Source organism: Pieris brassicae, chromosome 4 (assembly GCF_905147105.1).
Source record: "Pieris brassicae chromosome 4, ilPieBrab1.1, whole genome shotgun sequence".
In the NCBI taxonomy this organism is placed as follows: domain Eukaryota; kingdom Metazoa; phylum Arthropoda; class Insecta; order Lepidoptera; family Pieridae; genus Pieris; species Pieris brassicae.
The window spans coordinates 17,147,918-17,170,737 of record NC_059668.1 but is presented as its reverse complement, the minus strand read 5'-3'; the positions used below and the strand labels follow the sequence as shown (position 1 = coordinate 17,170,737).

The 22,820-nt window shown below is 38.2% G+C and overlaps 1 protein-coding gene across 2 annotated transcripts in view; it reads left to right on the top strand.

Moving 5' to 3' along the window:
- Positions 1-22,820, top strand: part of LOC123708914 (neuroligin-1-like) — an 80,865-nt gene that overhangs the window by 36,798 nt on the left and 21,247 nt on the right. For both annotated transcript variants that reach the window (XM_045659923.1, XM_045659924.1), the window contains exons 2-9: positions 10,005-10,128; positions 17,571-17,763; positions 19,405-19,523; positions 20,029-20,178; positions 20,685-20,879; positions 21,116-21,251; positions 21,576-21,827; positions 22,291-22,552. In XM_045659923.1, coding sequence (XP_045515879.1) covers positions 10,026-10,128; positions 17,571-17,763; positions 19,405-19,523; positions 20,029-20,178; positions 20,685-20,879; positions 21,116-21,251; positions 21,576-21,827; positions 22,291-22,552 — 1,410 coding nt within the window. In that variant the 5' untranslated portion in view covers positions 10,005-10,025. The remainder of the gene's footprint in view (positions 1-10,004; positions 10,129-17,570; positions 17,764-19,404; positions 19,524-20,028; positions 20,179-20,684; positions 20,880-21,115; positions 21,252-21,575; positions 21,828-22,290; positions 22,553-22,820) is intronic.

The window sequence follows — 22,820 nt, the reverse complement described above, 5'->3', positions numbered from 1 at the left end:
TGTATGGCTTCTATGCTTTTTTCTCCTTTTTTCAACGCTTCGCAGTCCACGGTATTCTAAACATTCACCGCTATCACCACATCTCATCTCATCATCTCGACGATATATAGGGATTCAATACAGGAATAAAGGGAACCCTAGAGCCCGTATGAGTCTTACTTTGATTTTTGATACTAATTCTTCTTTTCTTCCAGATGTTGCCTAAACGTCATGGCATCTTTAGCCATGCCGATTCACTTTTTTATCTCAGGGACGGAGCTGTTGTCGTTATAGATTTGGGATCCGAGATATATGAAGCGGTAAACGATATTGATGTCAGAAATGTTGCAAGTGACAGACGCAAACTTTCTAGCTCGATGGTGGTGTATCGAATCATAAACAGTCAGTAGTATATCGTATTACAAAGTGTATCAGTTAAACAATGAAATAACAGAAAATAACTTATTTATTCGGCATTTATACAATATGTATTCTTGTTATGGTTGGTTGACTTATTCTGTTTGTTGTTTTAATTAACTAAGTAAGCTAAAAAGGCGTCTCGGATTTTGCTATATTCTATATCTAATAAATGAAGTCTACAGTCATATACATAAAAGTATTTATAAATATCTCCGTGATACATAGTTAGAAGTTTTATTGGCTAATGAAACGGATCCTAAGTGAAGCGTGGAATATGCGAAAAGTTTCGTCAGCTTTCGTTCAGCGGCCCAATAGCGCGGGAAATCGCCCCCCATTCCTCCCATTGCCTCGGAATTCGCCCAATGTTCATTGTTCAACTTAAACTTTGTGTAAAATACAGTCAACATTGATCTTTTTTTTCGACTTTTACAAATTAATACCACAATCAAAAGTTCGCTAATTAGATTTGATATTAATAACGTTATACCATAGGGTTTATAGCAAGCTATGTGTAAGGTATATAATAAAGAGCAATATTTTTTATCTTTTTTTATATCTTTGGTGGAAATGCATTTGCGCATTTGCCCTCAAAGGTTGCATGGGTATGTGGGACTCGACCCACGACAAAATCTCTGTTATACAGAGACTGAGTGAACAATACCCACTAAAACCACCTCGAGTAGTTCCTACAAAGCCGCGTTACAGAGGCTCCGGGGATGCTGTCGCATTCTACCGGGACCTAAACGGCATGTTACAAACCTTCGGTGCAGTACACACTACATAGGAGGTAGGAGATGGGCATATCTTCTCCTATTTACTTACTCTACTCGTAGGATTCGTCCTAAAGCGCTCTCTCTCTCTCGTTCTGCTGTCTCCTTAGAAAATTTTTTCTACAACAAAAGGCAAAGCAAGGTTACTACCCGCCACAAAACAAAGATTATGACGCAGCTGAGACCACTGCGGACAATCATCCAACGTATGATGTGCAGTGTCATCATTTGCGCCACACTCCAAGCAGCTCGGTGTGCACAAAATATTTTTAACCTACATAGAAATAATAATTATTATTAAATATTGATAAACAGGCAATTAAAACAAATTTAAAAAGTTTGGTCCCTGTGGCTTCAAGAGTCTTTCCACAAACTTTGTTCCCTTGGAGTAGAGAGTTTTGGGCCGAGGGGGGGCCAAACAAGGGCACTGATTTAAGTTGTTATATAGTACCTTGTAGATAGTACTGGTGGCCCCAGAGCTGGTGCTTTCCTCCCTCAACAAATATGTACGATACAGCGCGGAAATGCTGCCAGCATTGAACGTACACGGGCACAGGGACCAATCTTTATACATTTGTTTATAGTTGTAGTTGCATTTAATTGAATTTATAAGTCATCTTCTCAATTCTCTTGTGAGATTTGTATTCGATAGGCTCATTGTAGAATTAAAATATTTTTAACCGCTAAAACAGTGATGTGTTACTTTTATAGAGTTGTGTGATTGATGAGGTGTCCTGAAAGCGAGTCTCTATTATCACCGGCTACCGGACGTACCCAGCCCGCACCCAACCCTTACTTTTGTAAGAGCTTTGTAGAGGTTTCCCGCTTTGTTTCAAACAAAAATACGATGTGCCTTAAATACAGATTTCGTATTTTTGTTGATAACTTATCACGATTATAATCTTGATCTTAAATATTCGCGATTATTGAAAATTAATAAACTGATAAAATATGAATATAGTATTCGTTAGTAGTCTTTGGTTAACATAGCTTTTACACATTAAAAGAAAACAATTTTTTAACCGGATTTTACATTATTATAAACTTATAATTATTTTACATAATTTTAAATTTTAATTTTTCCGACGTTTCGCGTGCGTGGTCACGGTGACTGAAGACAAAAGGTGTTGAATGTCCAAAGTATCACAGCTGTAGAGAAAGTTGTATTATCTGTATTTATTTCCCCGGAGTTGGTATCGACTAAAAGAGGGTTTATGCAGAAATGACTCACGGTGTTCTTGTGTGTGTCCACGGTGTATGTAGTGGGCCCAAGGCCTATCTAGTGTGTGTTCACAGACTGCTGATTTTGTATGTCGTCTATGTTTTATGTCCGCAATGTGTTCTTTGAGTCTGCTGGACATATTGCGTATAGTTTGCCCTATGTAAGACAGGCCACAGCCGCAATCCAGTTTGTATATACCTGCATCTTGCAACTTTACTTTGATTGGCCTTGGGTGTTACTTTTGATTGGCCTTAGGAATTGCTGAATCTTCTTGTGCGGCTTGAAAATTGTAAAAATAGAAGCTCGTTTTAGGATCCGCCTAATTCTATCTGTAACTCCCTTTACATATGGCAGGTAGGCTTGCTGGCGGGGAACTGTTTGTGTCTTGTTTCTGTGATGCAGCCGGGGGATGCGCAGCTTGTTTCGGTGTAGCACCTGTTTTACATGCTGTAGTTCCTCATCGAGATGGGCAGCATCACAAAGACGTTGGGCTCTCTGGAACAAACATTTACCAACAGAAAGCAGTTGTGAAGGGTGGTGGAGGGATTCACCATTGAGGTACCTATCTGTGTGGGTTGCCTTTCTGTGTATTGTGCGACCTAGTATAGTATAGGTGTTGTTCTCTTATTCAACAGTAAATTTAATGTTGTTGTGTATTGTTGGGCATTTGCGTCCTGGTATTCTTCGTAGTATGGAAGAACGAAAGTTGTGTACATAAAAAGACAAAGGTGCACAGCCGGGGTTAGAAGACGACCACAGGGTTGAGAGCTGAAATACGACAGTGTATATTCGCGGCAATTGCCAAATAAAACATAATGAGCTTATGATATTTAACTATTTTTTTTGCAGTTATTAGGACAATTTAATATATATAAACTTCAGTAACACGTCACATGTCTTTGATTATTTATATAATTTAATTTCCTGTCGAGCTGCTCCATCCCCTAACTAACTGACACACATAGTCCCGGGACGTAACTTGGCAAGATTTTGAATTCTTATATTGAAAATTAAATTGGAACTAGTTTCAGTTATACTTATAAATATAAATATATAATATATTTATAACTATATAAAGCGTAAATTCAGCCCCACATAGAGTAAGTACTGTTCTCACCTCTGGTCGGGGGCTCCCCAGTACCAGCTCCTTCCCCTTGACCGTATTCAACGAAGAGCGGTTTGATCCTTTGGCGTTCCGTAGAGATGTGGGGCCACTCTGCATCTTGTACCGCATTTACCATGGAGTGTTCAGAGGAGTTGTTCGGATTAGTACCTGCAGCTGAGTTACATCCTTGGACGTCGAGGCAGCATATGAATTTCGACCCGTAATTCCACAACTGAGTGTTTTTCAAGGCAGTCTTTACCGCGCAACACCGCTATGTGGAACCAGGTGCCTACTGAAGTATTTCCGAACTAATTCGACTTCGGGTTTCTTCAAGAAAAGAGCCTACCAATTCTTAAAAGGCCGGCAACGCACTCGCGAGTCCTCTGGCAATGATAGTGTCTAGAGGTGGTATCACTTAACATCACGTGAGCATCCTGCCCGTTTGCCTCCTGTTTTATTAAAAAAAAAACGAATTAAAAATAATTAAATTCTTGTGAATTCAGCCACTGCGGAACTAAATATAACCTCTCATATAGCTGTTATATTCAGGGTAAAATAACTTAACGTACTTTGCTACTTTATTTCCTACACATACTGTATTATATAACTATTATTGTCTTTCTCAAATTTAAGAGCCGGGCTCTTGTCTGTGGATTAATCGCCACTCAGTGCGGTTCTGCGTCAGTGTCTTGACCTCCTGTATGTCACGAACTCAGCTTTTTCTTGATCTGGTCTATGTAAGCTATTCTCGGTCTTCCTCGTCCTCTCTTACCTTCTATCGTCCCCTCCAAGAAGTTGTCGTGTCGCACCAGATGTCTAATCTTTCCTTACCGGTTTTCTATAGTACTCAGCAGATTTCTTTTTTCTCCGACCATACCCAGCACCATTCATTGGTCTTCTTTTCGATACAGCTTATCTTCCACATCTCAAATGCTTCAAGGTTTTATCTTTCTTTTTTAGTAAGAGTCCATGTTTCGCTACCGTAGAGAGCAATGCACCAAACGTATGTTTTTATAAGTCGTTTTCGTGTTCTGCATGCTATGTTGGCTTTAAATAGGTGTTTTTTCTGGTTGAAAGCTCTTTTTGCCATGTCTATTCTTGCAACTATGTCTGGGTTACATCTGGAGTCATTGGTCATTATCCTCCCAAGGCACTTGAATTTGGTAACTTGCTCCAAGGTTCTCGTTCAATTTGATATGTGTGCGTGAAGGTGTTTTTGACACAACTAGGATTTTTGTTTTCGCGGCGCTTCGTTAAAGGTGATGTCCATATTGGTAACTAAGTCTTGAATTACATGACTTACTTACTTATATGAATTATTACTGTAAGTAGACTAAAATATTTCTTACCATTTACTATAAAATCTGTGCGTCTGAAAATTAAAGCTTATTACCAAAATAATAGACATTAAAGCGTGGAATTATGAGGCTCAACATACTGAATGGTAGACAATAATGTTGTCAAACTTAGTTATTTTAAGCATGGCATTAAGGAAGCTGCAGTGTGGGAAGGGGGGTGGGGCGGACTCAAATAATTTGAAACTTCCAAGTTAGCCGCGCCTGTCATACTTTGATAAAGGTTCCCTAGCCTTGTTGCTTTCAGAGATCCGTCCATGCTTTTGCGCGAATTATTACTCATTATTTTAGAAAATTTATCCTTAACATTAAGTTGTATTATTTTTTTGTAGGAGTTAATTAAATGGAAAATTATAACGATTACTTCAGATAAAAATACCGAATAACAAATTTATACGTTTTAATTATTCAAAAACATAAAATAAATTAACGAATTCATACCTTGATGTATTTATATTATAATATATTATTATAACGAAATAGCTACGCCACGTCGTATAAATTTATTCCGATACATATAATACACAATTATTTTACGTCCCACTATTATCGAAAAATTTAGGTCGAGTTTATTAAAAAATAGTCTAATACATTATCGATTAACAACAGAACCATTACTGTTGTCAACTAAAGACAGACTTAAAAAGTCTAACGAAACTCGCCGGCGTAGGGCGGGCGGTTGCAGCGGCTTAACGTCACTCTTCTAATTCAATTTATTTTGCATTTTCTTTTAAACTTTGTCTTAGATAAACGCAGCTCGTTCGACTAACTTTGTCACTTGCTCTTTCAACAAAAGCACTATACTATTAAACATAACTACGGTTTTATGAAACTTGTTTTAAGTTTGGTTGTGGTTTTGTAACATTAAACGATAACTAAGATTAATTTTCAGATTTTATATTATAAATAATGCCGTCGTTAATGATGCATATTTAGAACTAAAATAACGCTTTTACCTAACCTGCTAGAAACATGAAGGCAATATTGTAGGTAAAGCGCTCCGTAACATTAGGAGCTTAACGTTAGAGGTTTGATCCTAGTACAAAGTTGGGCACCTTAAAGCGACCGCCAGAACACGGGGCTTACTAACTTTTCCGTTACGACCTTTTACGATAAACATTTACTCCCGAGATCCTTGTATTAAATATTTAGAATATTTTTATAGAATACAAAGCCTTTTTATGCAGAACCGTGTCTTTGATATCATTTGTAGCCCTTATTAATTACAGTACAAAAACACAGGAGGTTGCACCTTTCTGAATAAATTATAATGAAGTTAATTTGTTGTGAGATGCTCCCCGAGGCACCGCCAGTCCACAAAGAGCTCACTGTCATATAATACCTACATTCTATGTTAATTTTTATACTGATTAAATTACTTTAATAAATGTTCTCAGCTCTGGTAAGTAGGAAAGGGAAATCAACTAAGAACTATTACTTTTTGTCACATAACCCAACAAAATAAAAATTTAATTAGGCCCGCATGCGACAGAAATATCATCAAACCCAAATAATATAGCTAAAAGTTAATTGGAACTTAAACTTTGACCATTCATCAATGTGCATTTCATGAAGTTAATTCTGCGATATGACTTTTGATGGGAAATTATTTTCATGAATTTAAAAAAATAGTATGCACTCGAAGAGAAAATCTTATGGATAATAGGGCGTAATATGCCGCAGGACAGGCACGAGGGCCTGGAGGCCCCCCTCCCCCACAAAGGGATCAAGATTTGCGGCGTAATATGAACACTGTTTTTAATGGTAATATGAAACGTCACTACATTTTAATTGTAACATGCCATACCATTATTTTGTGTTTGGCTAGAATAGTTAAACATTATGATAGTGACGTTTATTATGCCCAAAGATATCGAAAAAAAAAATAGTGTACTCGCTCTCTGAATTTCAAGGCATTGCACATATACAAACGCTCTAAATTTAGTAAAAAAATACTTCGACATCACTGTTCCATTATAGTTTGTAGTACCGCTGCTAGCTTTAATCAATTTTTCCGGTCTAAATGTATGGGTCCAATGTTGTTAAAAGGATTTTTAACTAAAAGTTGAAGTTGTACTGTAAAAGTCGAACCTTAGTCGATATCGATTGTATTTTATTAACATGAATTGTGCTGCAACTAGTATATAAACTAAACCGTTGAAATGTCACAAATTTGTTTTTACATACTTAATTACTGATTCGGAGATACATAAAGTAATTTCACCTAATTTATGGGTGACACTGAATATGAAATAAAAGTATTAATATAGGAATAATGATCAAACCCCTTACTGCTGCACTGCTAACTTTTTCCATTCATGTAGTAATTAGCAAGATATTATAGAAACCATTTTTAATAATTAAACTATATTTCAAAAATAATGACTATATTTGAAGATCTGCTCTTTCAAACAAACAAAATCTTGGCACCAGATTTTTTACATCTATTTTTAATATTATTATTAATTTTGAACAAAAAAGTGTGATTACAAAACTTTATAATATCTAGAATATTAATATAATATTAATTGTTAAAAGACCACAGTATGCACTACCGTGGCAACCAACACATGATGATACACAAGTTTGTACAGTATATATTTACGTATATTCAATAAAAAAAATCAAAAACAATTGTAGGAGTGTTTTTGTGTAATTGATCACTCCTACAGGCTCTATCCAGGCTGACTTATTATTTGCCATTTGATGCGAGCTGAGGTTTTTCCGAAACTCCACGAACACTTTGTCACTGAGTGCTCTTTTTATGTGATTTCTATATAACTTTAAAATAAAATGAATTCACTGAATGAATTGTGATGATCATTAAATTCAACTTTTTTGTATCACCGTATTATAATTCAACTTTTTACGTAACAATTTCCATAAGGCAACTCAAATGACCTACTAGGTTCCTTTTCTCAAACCTATATAAGATTATATCTGCTATGTTTTGCGTTAAAGAACTCCGATGTTCGCTTACTGTTTTATTAAATAATAACATTGAATATATTGGCTATTTGTAATAAAGACGATACAAAATATTTTGTTATATTTACAAGGATTGAGTTGTCAAATAATACATATTGTACTAACAAACTATTGTATTCAGTGGAGTGAAGTGATCACTGACCTATAATGTGGCAACAAGTCTTACCATTGTTGTGGCGAGTTATAGGACAAAATTTATTTAATATTTTTCTATTATTAACAAGAAAATACGTTCTATTTTTTGTTTCAAAATATAGTAGCCAGACCAGAATGAGTTAAATGTTTTTAAATTTCGATTAACGTGTGGCACTTAGTAAAAATGCTGTTGAGTATAGATGGAGGGCATGATAAAGTGGATCTTAGCATAATATTAATATAAAATGCGCTGTATTCTCTATAGCAAACTCCCAATCAGTAGATTATTTCCTTTTCATCTTCATAAACCTTATAATAATACTCTGAAGCGTTCAAAAACTATTCAATATTCATATCAATGACATTGTCAGTCAGAGGCAAAAAATAAAAGTGTATTTCGATGAAACTGTATAAGTAAGCCTTCCAATCAGTCTCAGCGTCGAATGAATATTCAAAAGTGTCATTTCTTCGGACATTTCTTTGTCCGGGAATGAAATTGATTCGGGCTGGGACTCCGGGTGTCATTCCAGCCTCTAGCGAGGGACGGGTTTATGTAGATTGGGATCAGGGGTTCAACCGCACACCTACAGAACCGCTATCATATCACTGATAGCGGATTTGCCTAAATATAATTCCATATTTAAATGTTAATACCTGAATTTAATATGTATTGTATGTGCATAAAGGAATTTAGCTGGCGTTTGAATTTCATAAGATTTTCTTGAAGGCCGACCTGCACACTCTAAATTAAACTTTGGATTATGACTCAAGCTTCTATATTAGTTCAAAGCGAATTGTCGTTTATGAAAGGAATACACGAAATTAATGTAGAAAGGATCATACCTTTGTACATCTAGATATGACCAGTAGATGTTATATAGTAAATGAACAGAAACAAAACAAAATCACTTAATTTTAGAAAAAGTATTCTTTATATACTTACAGTCAAATATAGCTGTCGGAAAAAAAAATTCAATACATAAAAGTCATTGTACGCAAGAACTAGTAAACGGTATGAGTTTATCAAAGTTATATATTAGAAAAATTACTAGAAAAATCTATCGTAAAGTTTTAATCTTGATACTCTGCCGTAAAATAAACATTATATATAACACTCTATACGCAGGGTGGTATTTTCAGGTTAGGAAAAAAGAGTATTGATCCCCAACTGTTCTTCCATCTTCACACAAAGAAACTAATAATATATATCTGTGGTTATAGATCAAACAATGATAAGTACATCTTTGCTCAGTATGACTAATTAATAAATTGAGTGTTTCATATTTTAATAGTGCCTTCAAGATTTCTTAATAATTTAATTTCTTGTCCTGTATAGTATACCTATTTCCACAGATATACAGTATAATTGATAGGAAATCAATATTTGTATGTACTTATATAAAATTAGTTCTTCACAAGTATCCATTACGAGGCTCGTTGTATGCTACAGCCATCAGTTGCCGTGAGATTATTTGTTCCAGATTCCACGAAACTCTATAGTATTGAGTTGAAAAATTCATTGAGAAACAAATTAGTTCTGTTTTTTTAAGACTGAGAGAAATATGAGATGATTAGTTTCCAATTAATACGTTAAGAAGGATTCCGCTAATTCACTTAGCGTATTATTGCTATAGTAATTATTAATTAAGCAATTATTCACGGCAGTTGTAATCGCACGAGATTAGTCCAGCTTACAGCCCGTCGCAATAATTGGTAGCCGACCCCACGTCCTGCTGACATTTCAACTTATTGGACATAGATTTATGGTGGAATTTACACACGAACTCAGATAACGGTATAATTTTAATCAAATATATTCACCTATGACTAGTTATCGACAATATCACCGATTCCAATTAGTCGATCCAGTATGCAGTTGTTATTAAAATAACAAATTTAAATGTCACTTAATATTTTATTAGGACTAGTGTCTACGTTTAGTAGCTTTAAAATGTGTTAGTAAGTACTTTAATATTTACATTTCGTTCATATATTTAAAAAAAGAAAGATTATTTATTATTCTGTTGCAGCCCCCTGTCGCGTAATGGCGCATGGAGTGGTCGTGGCGGGCGTGGTGCGCGCTCGTCCTCGCCGCGCTGCACCTCGCCGCCGCCGGTCCTCGCTACAGCTCGCGAATCGTGCACACGCAGCCAGGTACCTTCATTAGTTTACGTTAACTCAACTGTTTGACTGTCGCATTGGTAATGGCTTATTTGTCTGCAGATCAGGAAGATATGTTGTCTTGTATACATACATACGTATATACTTTCTAGCAAAACTTTTGGTTGGCGATGCTAAAATATCTTGTACGGGCACGTGATGCAAACAATTTTACACTTTATTCTTAGAACCTCCATCTACGTTTGCTTTTTGAGATTAAGCATTACTTCAGTAAGCTTATTCAGTAAAAACAATTTTCATAATTGGATCAGATTTTCCAGAGATTACCTTCAACAAACTTGCAAACTTACATTCCAACAACTTTACCCCCTTTAAACGGAGATAACGTATCTTTCGCTTTGCGGTGCTCTGATTTACCGAGAGATTTTATTTACTCTAAAAATATTATATTTCCTTTTGGTTATAAAATATAATGTAACCTTCATTATTAATATTATTAGGGCCGATAGCGTCTTTCTCATGAAGCGATTCCTTCGGGAGAAGTATGCGAGACGCTCGTTAAAATACTCCAAATTCCTTAGTAAAATTTAAACGATTTAAGATCTCATACCTAATAAATAATTCATACAAACGGAACCGATCTTGAAGTGAACCTGCTGACGACAAGCCGCTTGTAGGGCTGAGGGCTTTATTACTGAAGATCAGCGCTGTACATATTGTTGGTGAATAGTGTTTTTTTTTATTTATTATTTTATATAGAACAGTTGTACAAACGGGTAGTATAATGCCGCCCATGGAATCTGTTGAAAATACTTAAGTGGCCAGCTGTTTAGATATAACGTGAACAGCATGTGATACTTTAAAAAGTAGGTAACGTCATAAACCGCTGGAAGTATTCAAAATTTTCCCGTTGAGCGTTGGATATTTTATAATAAATGCACAGAGTTGTGTACTTTGTTAAATTTGAACAAAGAAAAGATCATAATATGTATATTATGATCTTTTCTTTAATTAACCTCGTGAGAAAACCAACTGAAAAGATAACTAGTGCATCACCACAGTATCAATATTATTACAGTACAAAATTTACAGTGAATTAAGTTCATAGAGCAATACCGTACTATAGATCGAACTGTATATTAAGTAGAAAGTATAATTTTGTAAATTTTTAATGATTTTTGTTTTCCTCCTTTCCTCTTCAATAATAAACTAATTAAAGTAGCCTAGCCCTGATCACGGTGATTTGAATGTACAGCGTGACAGAACAATCCAATCAGTGAAAACGCTATTTGCCCGTTGTACTCAGCAGTCACCGGTGAAATTATTAATTGCCCGGATTTCTTGCGGTCTTGTAATTGGATAATCTGTGCGTAATCCTACCAGAATCTTTTGTTTGTAAATACCGAATTGCCTTCGAATTTGTGACAGAATCATTTGTCTGTGTACACTGTAATAAGGTTGCAATAACATTATTAAAGTTTTTTTTTTTTTTTTTTTTTTATAAAATAGGGGGCAAACGGGCAGGAGGCTCACCTGATGTTAAGTGATACCGCCGCCCATGGACACTCTCAATGCCAGAGGGCTCGCGAGTGCGTTGCCGGCCTTTTAAGAATTTGTACGCTCTTTTCTTGAAGGACCCTAAGTCGAATTGGTTCGGAAATACTTCAGTGGGCAGCTGGTTCCACATAGCGGTGGTGCGCGGCAAAAATTGCCTTGAGAAACGCTCAGTCGTGGAACGTCGGACGTCGAGGTGATACGGGTGGAATTTTGTATTTTGCCTCGACGTCCGATGCTGAAACTCAGCTGCAGGTATTAATCCGAACAACTCCTCTGAACACTCTCCATGGTAAATGCGGTAGAAGATGCAGAGTGACCCCACATCTCTACGCAACGCCAAAGGATCGAGCCGCTCGGAGAGGGATTGGTCATCGACGATTCGAACCGCTCTTCGTTGGATACGGTCAAGTGGAAGGAGCTGGTACTGGGGAGCCCCCGCCCAGAGGTGAGAACAGTATTCCATGTGGGGCCGTATTTGCGCTTTATAGAGTTGCAAGCGGTGGCCCGGAGTGAAGTACCGTCTCGCCTTGCTGAGCACACCAAGCTTTTTGGAGGCTAATTTAGCCTTTCCCTCCAAATGACCGCGAAACTGAACGTCGTTCGATATGTCAACGCCAAGTATTCCGATGCTGGCTGTGGCTTCAAGAAGAGTGTTTTCGAAAAGAGGAGTAGCGACAAAGGGTATTTTTTTCGCGGAAAACGCGCAAACTTGTGTCTTCTTGGGGTTAAATTGGACTAGGTTTAGTCTACCCCAGTCCGAGACTCCACGTAAAAGAGTTTCGACTTCAGACACAAGTTTGTTCCGGTACTCATCGACAACTGCCCGAGAAATACCTGCCCGGCCAGTGTAAAGAGTATCCCCAGTGCTGTCGTCCGCATAGCAATGAATGTTGCTAAGTTGCAACATGTCATTGATATGCAGAAGAAACAGGGTCGGGGACAGAACACAGCCTTGTGGGACCCCAGCATTCACGGGTTTAAGGTCGGAACATGCTCCGTCGACGACGACCTTGATGCTCCGATCGGCTAGAAAGCTGGAGATCCAGTCGCATAATTTCTCAGGAAGCCCGTAGGCTGGTAGCTTCGAGAGCAGTGCTTTGTGCCACACCCGATCGAAGGCTTTCGCTATGTCCAAACTAACCGCTAGTGCCTCCCCCTTGGACTCAATTGCCTCTGCCCATCTATGAGTAAGGTATACTAGAAGGTCACCAGCTGAACGACCACGACGAAAGCCGTACTGATAGTCGCTAATCAGCTGGTGGCCCTCTAGATAACTCAAGAGCTGGCCATTAATAATGGATTCCATTATTTTGGAGAACAAGGAGGTTATTGCGATTGGGCGATAGTTGGATGGATCAGTGCGATCGCCTTTTTTAGGGATCGGATGTATCGAAGCGGTCTTCCAGCACTTCGGGACAGTGCCGAGCGAGTACAGGTACCGGAAAAGGCGCGTCAGGACCGGAGCCAACTCAGGAGCACATGTACGCAGCACAATTGGAGGGATACCATCCGGCCCGCTCGACTTATGAATGTCCAAGGAAGATAGTGCTCTGCGAACAGCACGTTGCTGGAATGTGATTTCCGGCATTGAGTTATCACACCGCGAAATCGCCGGTGGTGATCTCCCCCGGTCATCCAAAGTCGAGTTGGACGCAAAGAGACAGCCCAAGAGGTCGGCCTTCTCCTTCGCAGTGTGGGCGAGCGAGTCATCCTCTCTGTGCAGCGGTGGTATCGATGGCTGACAAAAATTCCCTTGTACAGCTTTGGCGAGAGACCAGAAGGCTCGGGTCCCAGAAGGGAGTTGGGCCAATCTCTCGCCAAATCTGGCGATGTGCTCTGACTTTGCCTTAGCGATTTCCCGTTTGAAGGACCTGGAGGCTGAGTTATATGCTTTTTTATGTTCGCTGGTATTGGCATCACGAGATATCGCCGCTTCCGCCCATGCATTAAAGCATTCTCGCTTTCGACGCGATGCCGCCTTGCAAGAACGCTTAAACCAGGGCTGTGACCTGCCACCGATCGGCACCGCAGAGAATGGAATAAAAAGTTCCATGCCCTGCAGAACCACTTCGGCGACAGAGGCAGCGACGGAATCTGGAGCTTCCGACGAAAAGCACATAGGCCCCCAAGGGTAGGACGCAAAGAAAGACCGCATCCCATCCCAATCTGCTGACCGATAGTGCCAAATACGACGACAACCCGAAAAACGGGGCCGAGGAGGGCGCGTAGTAGGCACAGTACTCCGGACCACACAATGATCCGATGAACCCAATGGCGGGTCAACAGAGACTTGATAGGTCTCCGGATGTGAGGTCAGCAGAAGGTCCAACAAAGAGGGTTTATGACCATCCACATCTGGTATTCGCGTAATCGCAGGGACCATTTGTGACAGGTCGTAAGCTAAAGCAAAGTCGTGAAAGGATCTTCCCGCGTGATCGGTGGTTTCCGAACCGAGCCAATCGGCATGGTGAGCGTTAAAATCGCCAAGTATCACGATTTCAGCGGTAGGAACCCCTTCGAGCAGGGAATCTGTAGCCATTTGGATGTGCTCAATGAGTCGCTCAGTTTCGGTATTTCCGCTATGGGACCTATACAGGCATGCGTAGAATCGCGGATGGTCATCGCAGTCTACGCGCAGCCAGAGGCTAGATAGGTCCCTTCCTTCAAGCGACCCGAGGCGACGAGAACAGATATCCTCTCTGACGTACACGCAAACTCCCGCCCGCGGCACAAATGAATGTTCCAATTTGTACCCCGGGTAGGAGAGGTAGGAAGTATCAGCCGGGAAGGATATCTGAGTCTCAGTAAGGAAGAATAAGGCCGGCTTCGCAGTTTCGAGGTGAAAGTGAACCGCGTTAAGATTAGAGTTGAGCCCCCTAACATTGGTAAAGTCCACTGAGAGCGTGGAAGGGGATGCCTTCGGTAAATTCTTCCGTTTGCCCCGAGATCGAAACTTATAGTTTTTTGAGCAGTTTTTGCCCACCCCAGAATACGAAGGGCAGCCTGTGCATCCACCACCGAATACTGATTGTTCCGATGATGGACGCTCAGAGGGGGATTCTCCACAGCGGAAACGTGTGGTACCCCCCTGGGGTAATCTCTGTTTAAACTGCATCTTCATATTCTGGGGGAGGGGGGAATTGATGGGCTCCGGGAGTCTCACTCACCGCACGAAACGCGAGTACAATAAGATGAACCTATTGCATCACTTCACGCCGGTTTTCTGTGAGACAGTGGTACTGCCCCGGTCGTGCCTGCCCGATTGGCTGAAGCCCGAAAGCAACAGCATGGCACTCCCACTAGGGACTCCTTTTAACCCTAACGCGACTTGGATGACATTTCTTTTATTAAAAAATATTGTTCTCAGTGGTTCACTTCGCTCTCTAGTCATGGTTCATTTCAGCGATATGGACCACCTTTATATTTTATCTGCTACTAGCATGTGATGATTATGACTGCTAAATTATGGTAAGCTTTCTACGTCATATCATAATGTAGGCGCAAAATTGTAAGTATACTCACTAAACCAATCATGTTACATACGTGTTATTTGTATTTACAATTTTCGTAACCAACAATTAAGCTAAAATTAAAACAAACTTAAAGAGTTCGTTCCCCCCCACTTTTTTGGCAATGTAGGCCATCGTGCCCAAGGCTCAAAGCCACAGGGACACTTATGGCGACTACATAGGGTCCAAAAGGGCGCCAGTTTTTGGCGAAGGATAAGCACTAAGCCAATGACCGGCTTCACTAGACCCTACAGCCACGAACCTTGTGCGGTCTGTTATTAAAATGTGACCTAATAACTTTGGAATTCAGATTTGCTAAGAGGATCAGCCCAGCTCTTTTGAAAGTTGACGCTAGAATGCAATCTCAAGCCTGGGTTAGATGCTAACCACGCGTTTCTCGCATCAGTTGAAACCAAAATCACGTAGTTTGTAGAATAAGATCTAAGGATTGTACCTACCACACTGCTAGATTTCACGAATACGATTGAGTGGCGTTACAGCGCTCCATGGGCTCACATTTCTGTATCCGTTTTTTGATAATTTTCCTTTATAAGCATTCGGAAATTTGCCATCTATTTTGTATCAAGAGTTAGTTAGTTCATAAGTTAAGAAAAACACTTTTTGAACGAATTAAAGCTATGTATTGTTATTAAAAACTTATAATTATTTACATAATTCAAAATTTTTCCGACGTTTCGCGTGCTTTTCAGCGTGCGTGGTCACGGTGACACCGTATTTTTTTAATGTGTAAAAGCTGCAAAATGCATATGCGATCCAGACACAATCTAAGCTCACGTACACCCATCTTAATCTTACACAACCACACATGTGCACTTACTTATAACTCGTACCCCAAAAGATGCAACAGCAACGCCTTAGAATTAGCTCATAACCATAAGTCCTTGGGGCGTACAATAGATGACCGAATGTCCTGGAAAATGCACATTAATTCTGTCTGTGATAGGCTAAGAGCGATACTTGCCAAATTCACTTTATTAAAAATAAAATACCTCTTAAAACTCTGCTACTACTATACAAAGCACTAGCCGAATCCATTATAACATATGAACTTTCAAGCTATGGGAGAACATGCAAAACTTATCTAAATCAAATATTTGCAATACAAATACGTATTTTAAAAACAATTGCTCCCATAAAATTAAAATCAAATATAAAGAGGACTATAGAAAGCTATTTGCAAAATTATACCTATACACGAGAAAGTGCAACTAGGATTATTAAATGAAAACTACTTTACAGAAAATTACCTCAAAACAATTAAAACACACTATCACTATTCAACACGTAGAAAATTAAAAAACGAATTTCTATTACCCAAATACAATAATTTATATGGGAAAAAAACATTAGATTACATCATTCCAAATTTAATAAACTCGATACCAGCTACACTTCTTACTAATATAATAAGAAACAATATTAAATTTAAATTAAAAAAATACTACATAAGTCAAACAATTATAAATTATGCATAACAAAAATTATGCTATATACGTCATTAAAATACATTCGAATATAGGAACTCATCCTGTATGTGAATGAGAATTCTTGTCAAGAACAGGTTTTTTGCATCGGCTATCTATGGCGCATCAGTGTTTAGATTTGTATATGACGTTTTACGTGCAATTTTAAATCGTTTGAATGGTTTGATTGTTATAAATTTACAGTTTATATGTCACTAGCCTTAGTATATATGTGTGTGTTAATGACTTAATTATGTTCGACGTCCTGGTGGATAGAAAAACTGTGTACAGTTTGTGTTTCCACCACATCAACTTCCTTTATATTAAGAACACTTATACAATAAATAAATAAAAAATATTTTAACTAAAGACAGTTCATAAGTTATTGAAAGATTAGTATATACAACTTAACTGAATATTTCGTATATTCATTTCTATGGAAATTTAATTTTGCAGTGCCTTAAATTCTCGGTAATTTGTGTGACATGAAACAGCTTTTACGCTGCATTCTGTGTTAAACAACAACACAGCGTGCATTCAGATGCGAGACAGCCGCAATGTATGAAAAATTAGGTATTGTGTGACGCGGACGAGCGTGGCCAGACTTTATTAAAGTTTTAAAATTGCACTAAATTAAATTATTTCACTATTTTTGACGAAACTTTTAAACGAGAAGATGAATTCGTTGCATACATTATCACACTTTATATGCATTCTACAAAAATATTTTATTATTATGTATCAACTATGAGTATGTATGTGTACTATTACTTAAATCCTGGCTGTAATTAATTTGAAGCATGGTCTGTAGTTCTGTCACGTACTTAGTGTTTTTACAAATTAATTATCTAGATTTAAAGCTAAACATAAAAATATAATGCCCGTACCCGTAAGTATGGTAGTATGATCACATTATGTTGCGCAGGTGCCATCCGTGGTATCATAGTAGAGCCGGCGTCACGGCGACTGGAGCCTGTGGAGGTGTTCCGGGGGGTACCTTACGCCGCACTGCCGCCTCGTTTGCGCGCTCCTCTACCGCCTACCCCTTGGCCCGGCACGCGCCTCGCCGACACCTTTGCGCCCGTCTGTCCACAACGCATTCCGGATATAGCCAACAAGTATGTAAATTACTGAAAACTTTCGAACTATATATAGCACACATGTGCTCATCTATATTAACAATAATAAAGCACGTCCAATAATGACAAAAAAGATAATATACTATAGCTTAGATTTTTTTACATTTTATACATTATTTTATTGTTATCCTATATCTTAGCTAAATTTAGTACCGTCGATCGGAACCCCTTGGCGGGTAAAGGCATTTTCCAGCTTTTTCCATCTGACTCTGTCCATTACTTTCTTTCTCCATTCGCTTCCCGTTACCGCTTCTATTTTTTCTAACCACCTTTTATTGGGGGCCCTCTTCTCCTTCTTCCCCTTGGTCCTTTCCATACAGTTATCTTTAAAGTCCCCCTTTTATCTGTGTATCTTGCTTTAGGGCTTATTGTAAGGCATCCATGACTTTAGTTTTTGTCTTATGTTTTGCTTTTAATTTTACGTAATTTTACATCCATCTATATTAACTTCTGGAAATTGTTACAATCGTGACATAAAGAGGAGGCCTTATAACAGTTTACAGTCGAAATTTTATAAAGGTAGAAATAAGTAAATATTTATTCTTATTATGATATTCAGAACATGTTTAAATAAAACAAAACATAAACGAGAAAGATGCCCGAGGCTGGAACTCCTCGGGCGCCAGTATAATTAAATAAGCCATTGACCGACACACTCATTTCTTTAAATTTACTCTGAACCTTAGAAAACCAAGTATAGAAACTTATACGTGTTTGTATGCGACGTCGATGGCGACCTCATCCGTTGTGCATGTATATTTGAAGTGAAACTTCTTATCGGCGTTGTAAAAAAAATTACCGTCACATTTTTCGGTTACGCGCCATCTTTTTCTTGTCACTACCACGGTTGATTCGAAGAGATTCAAAGCCATTAATTAATAACAAAAATATATAATTACGATAACAATGATAGTAATAATTCTATAACATCACATCATTTTTCGAAAAATAAGGTCATAAAGAAGTTTTACTTCTTATTGTGTACTAGTACACGCACACATCTTTTTTTTAGAGTAGTGTAAAAAAAACCTAGTAAAGTGTATGATATTCATGGAAATGTTATTAAAAATTACAAAACGCTAATCTAAAAGGCGCCATCATGTTAATATATCGTTATTACAGCTTTGTTGGAGATAGTAGCGCAATATGTTAGCAACCTCAAGGACTCCGGGGAGCACAAGTGTTGATTAAGTTAGAGAAGCGTTCTGACGCAGTTCAATTATATGTTAGGGTTATATAAGCTGCCAATAACTAAGAGTACTATGGGCTACCGACGTTTAAAAAGATTAACATTTTCCGATCTGAATTTTATATCCTTTCTTTGAATTTAGAAATTATTAGATGAGAATTCCTGATCACAAACCAAGATAAAAATGCTTATTTATATTTATAACTGGTTGCGATCGCAATCCTCCAAAACAGCTTGACCGAATTGTATTATGTATTACATATGCGATTAGGTATTACAGGTTGTACTATAAAGTGATTACATTTAGATGTTTTTTTGTTTAACGAGGGAGGTTTTATAGCAAAACATTACAGCGTCACCGCGGATCACAAGTATTCTAATTATGTTAATAATGTACTAATCAACCTTTAGCTAATTAAGTTATAACACAGGACTGCCGCGTTGTCAACGATGCCGCTAGGGGTGTACAACGAGCTGGTTGCATTAAAGCCACTGCTTGTCAACCAGAGCGAAGATTGTCTCTACCTCAACATCTATGTACCCGGTAGCGGTAGGTTTCACGAATATCTTGTTAATAAATACATAAATAATCTAATTGAATTGTACAAGGCAAGTGTCGTGAGCGAGAGAGGTTTGGATAGTAAAGGTTTGTGGTATCTGCCTACCTATTTGGAAAACAGGTGTGAGTTGTATAAATATTTAATTTGTGATTTAAATTAGCCTCGATAGAACAAAACGTAAGATTTGAGCTTGTATATCATGAATGTTGAAAGAAAACAATTTTTTTAACCGGATTAAAGCTATTTGTATTATTATAAACTTATAAAGCACACCGCTTTGTAAAGCACGCTTAAACGTCGGAAAATTTTAAATTTAAAATTATGTAAAATATAATAATACAAATAGCTTTAATCCGGTTAAAAAAAATTCTTTCAATGTGTAAAAGCTATGTTAACCAAAGACAATATCATGAATGTTGTTACAATGTCATGAGTAGTTCCAGAGTTGAATTCTTCAAAGATCCATACGATATAAATATATTTTGTTGTGAATAGGGTCCCGTGGCGTCGAGGCGCCCTATGCAGTTGCAGTTTGGGCAGGCGCCGGTCCAGAAGGCGGATCTGGCAACGCTTTAGATGGAGCAGTTTTGGCAGCTCGGGCACACCTGCTAGTTGTCACACTTAACTATAGAATAGGATTACTTGGTAAGTACCTAAAAATAAATATGTCAGTTAGCGTATTAAGTTTCACATTTCATTGCTTGCCAAATGGGTTTATTGGCGTTTGGCATCGCTACTTTATTGCCGCTCAGAGCAACGAACTAAATCATTGTTACACTGACTTCATTATTACAATATTCATATTCTAATAAGTTACTTTGGAAACTTTTGAGGGAAAATAGTCGTTGTTATTTTTTATCCTAACATAAATTTAGTAACATATATATTCAAACAATGCCAGTTAAAAATTATTAAAATACAATTGAATTATAAAATACTGTAGAGTATAGAACCTTGTGTTACATAGCAATAAATAGGACCTGTAATACAAACCCTAATGTTGAGGTTGGACCTGTATCTTAATGCATGGTGTAACATAGTTTTCATAGAGTAAAGGTAATTTTATATTATCTTGTATATGGAGTACAAACTCTTGTGATAAAAGTATTTTCTTGATTTCTAAAAAAATACCAAATGTAATATATGGTTAGGTTACTTAACGACGGGTGAAGATGATGAGGCTTCACTGTCGGGGGGCGCTGCAGTGATGGACGTAGTAGCTGCGTTATCTTGGATACGAACAAACATCGCTGCCTTTGGTGGTGATCCTCGCCGTGTCACGCTTTTAGGACACGCCGCTGCCGGAGCATTAGTCAACACTGTCGTCATGCTGCCCAGCATAAAAGGTGAGTTGACGCAAAATGTGAAGAAAAACCTCATTCTGTTATTGCAAAGGTCAAATAAGATTAATAAATGAAAAAAATCATGACACTATATGTGATTATCCTTAGAGCTCCAGTAGAAAACTTAATTAATTTATTGAGAGCCAACCGACAAGTTTAAACGCTATACTTCCGCATACCAACTAGAAATACTTATCTATAAGAGATACATAATGAAGAAAGAAATACCTTATCCATAGGTTTAGTATCTCGCATCGTGCTGCTAAGTGGGTCCGCACTTAGTCCAACGGCATTATCTCCGGACTCCGCGTTAGCCCGCGAGCACGCCGCGCAAGCTTTGCGCTGCACTAGAGACACGCACCCTGGAGAACATTGGTACTTCTATACTTCATATTCTTTAGGCTAGTTCCATTGCATTAAGGCTTTGAGTTGATGAATGTTTTTCAGGTTTTGTGAAGCGATATACCCATAAAAGTCCTGTACCCTAACTTGGGCCTTCTAAAGGACCGATCTCTCCTCTGGTCGTGAACAGCTAACCAATATATATAATAAGAAATACTTTATTTACATCACAACTATTATTTAAAAAACTAATTAAATTGGCTACAACATCTATTTACCGGGCTATGTGGTTTTATGGGCTTCGATGCACAAAAGGTCCATACATGTTTTACATTTTCTCAGAGTGATCTATTACAGGTTAATATCGTGTGTCTCGAACCGTCCTCTGGCAGCGCTCGTTGCCGTAGAGGCGCCCCGGGCACGTTTTCTTGCGGGATGGGGTCCTGGTGTACCCCGCTCACGAGACTTACCCAATCCTTCACCAAGTCGCGCGTTGCACGCCAGCGACACTTTCCTAGATTGCGCCCTCGCTGTTATCGTTACTACCACTGAGAGCTATCACTTTTTCAGCGAGGATGATATACGACACGGCTTTGAAGAAGAATACAGGTAGTTACTTATGCATTTATTATCTGCATGATTATGATTTTAGTTACGATAGATTAAGATGTCAGTAATTATTAAATTTACAGTATTAGGCTGCCTTCATGCGATGCAAGATGCATGCGATGCGATTAAGGTGGTTCGAATCCTTTCTTTTCTTTTCAATGTGCAAACAACATTTGCTCGAACGGTAAATTAAAAGCTGAGTTAGAGGAAATCAACGTCCTTATACCAAATATTAAATGGTCAAATACAGAACAATAACCTCTTTCAGAATATTAACATTTCCCTAATTCTGTCTGTAGAATAGATAGACATGTACTATAGAAAAAGCGGTATATATGGCATGGTGTATTTTCATTAATAAATTTAAAAATACAGATCTGTGTTTGTTCCAGCTATTAAGTTGTTGTACTTATACAAACATCAAGTGATGAGGAAGCGATATTTATTCTATTTGTATCCGCAGAAACCGGGTGTTACGTACCTACGTCAGAAACGTGTACCGGTTTCACCGCAACGAAATTTTTGCGGCTGTCCGCAATGAGTACACAGACTGGGAGAAGCCAATCCAGCATCCAATAAATATCCGCGATGCTACATTGGAGGCGCTAAGCGATGGGGCTGGTGCTGCACCCGCCTTACGAGTTGCCCAATTGCATGCACGACGCGGAGCGCCTACGTACCTTGCCCACTTCGCACATCACTCACGTGACGCCGATTATCCGCAGGTGGCTTTATTATTAAACACAAAAGTAGTAAACGTTTTTGCACAATCTGGAAGCTACTACAATGATAGAATGAATATTATGGCATCATGACATAGTGTCTTAGTGACCGTTACCTCCGCGTATAATGTTGATACTAAATTGGCACCCGCGAAAAAGGAGTATCTCATTCAGTACAGCCTTTTCTAATTCTTCTAACTTTTTGTCTACACTTAGAAAGCTTACAACTAATCGAAAGTATTTATCAAGTGATTGTGCTTAATTTATGTAC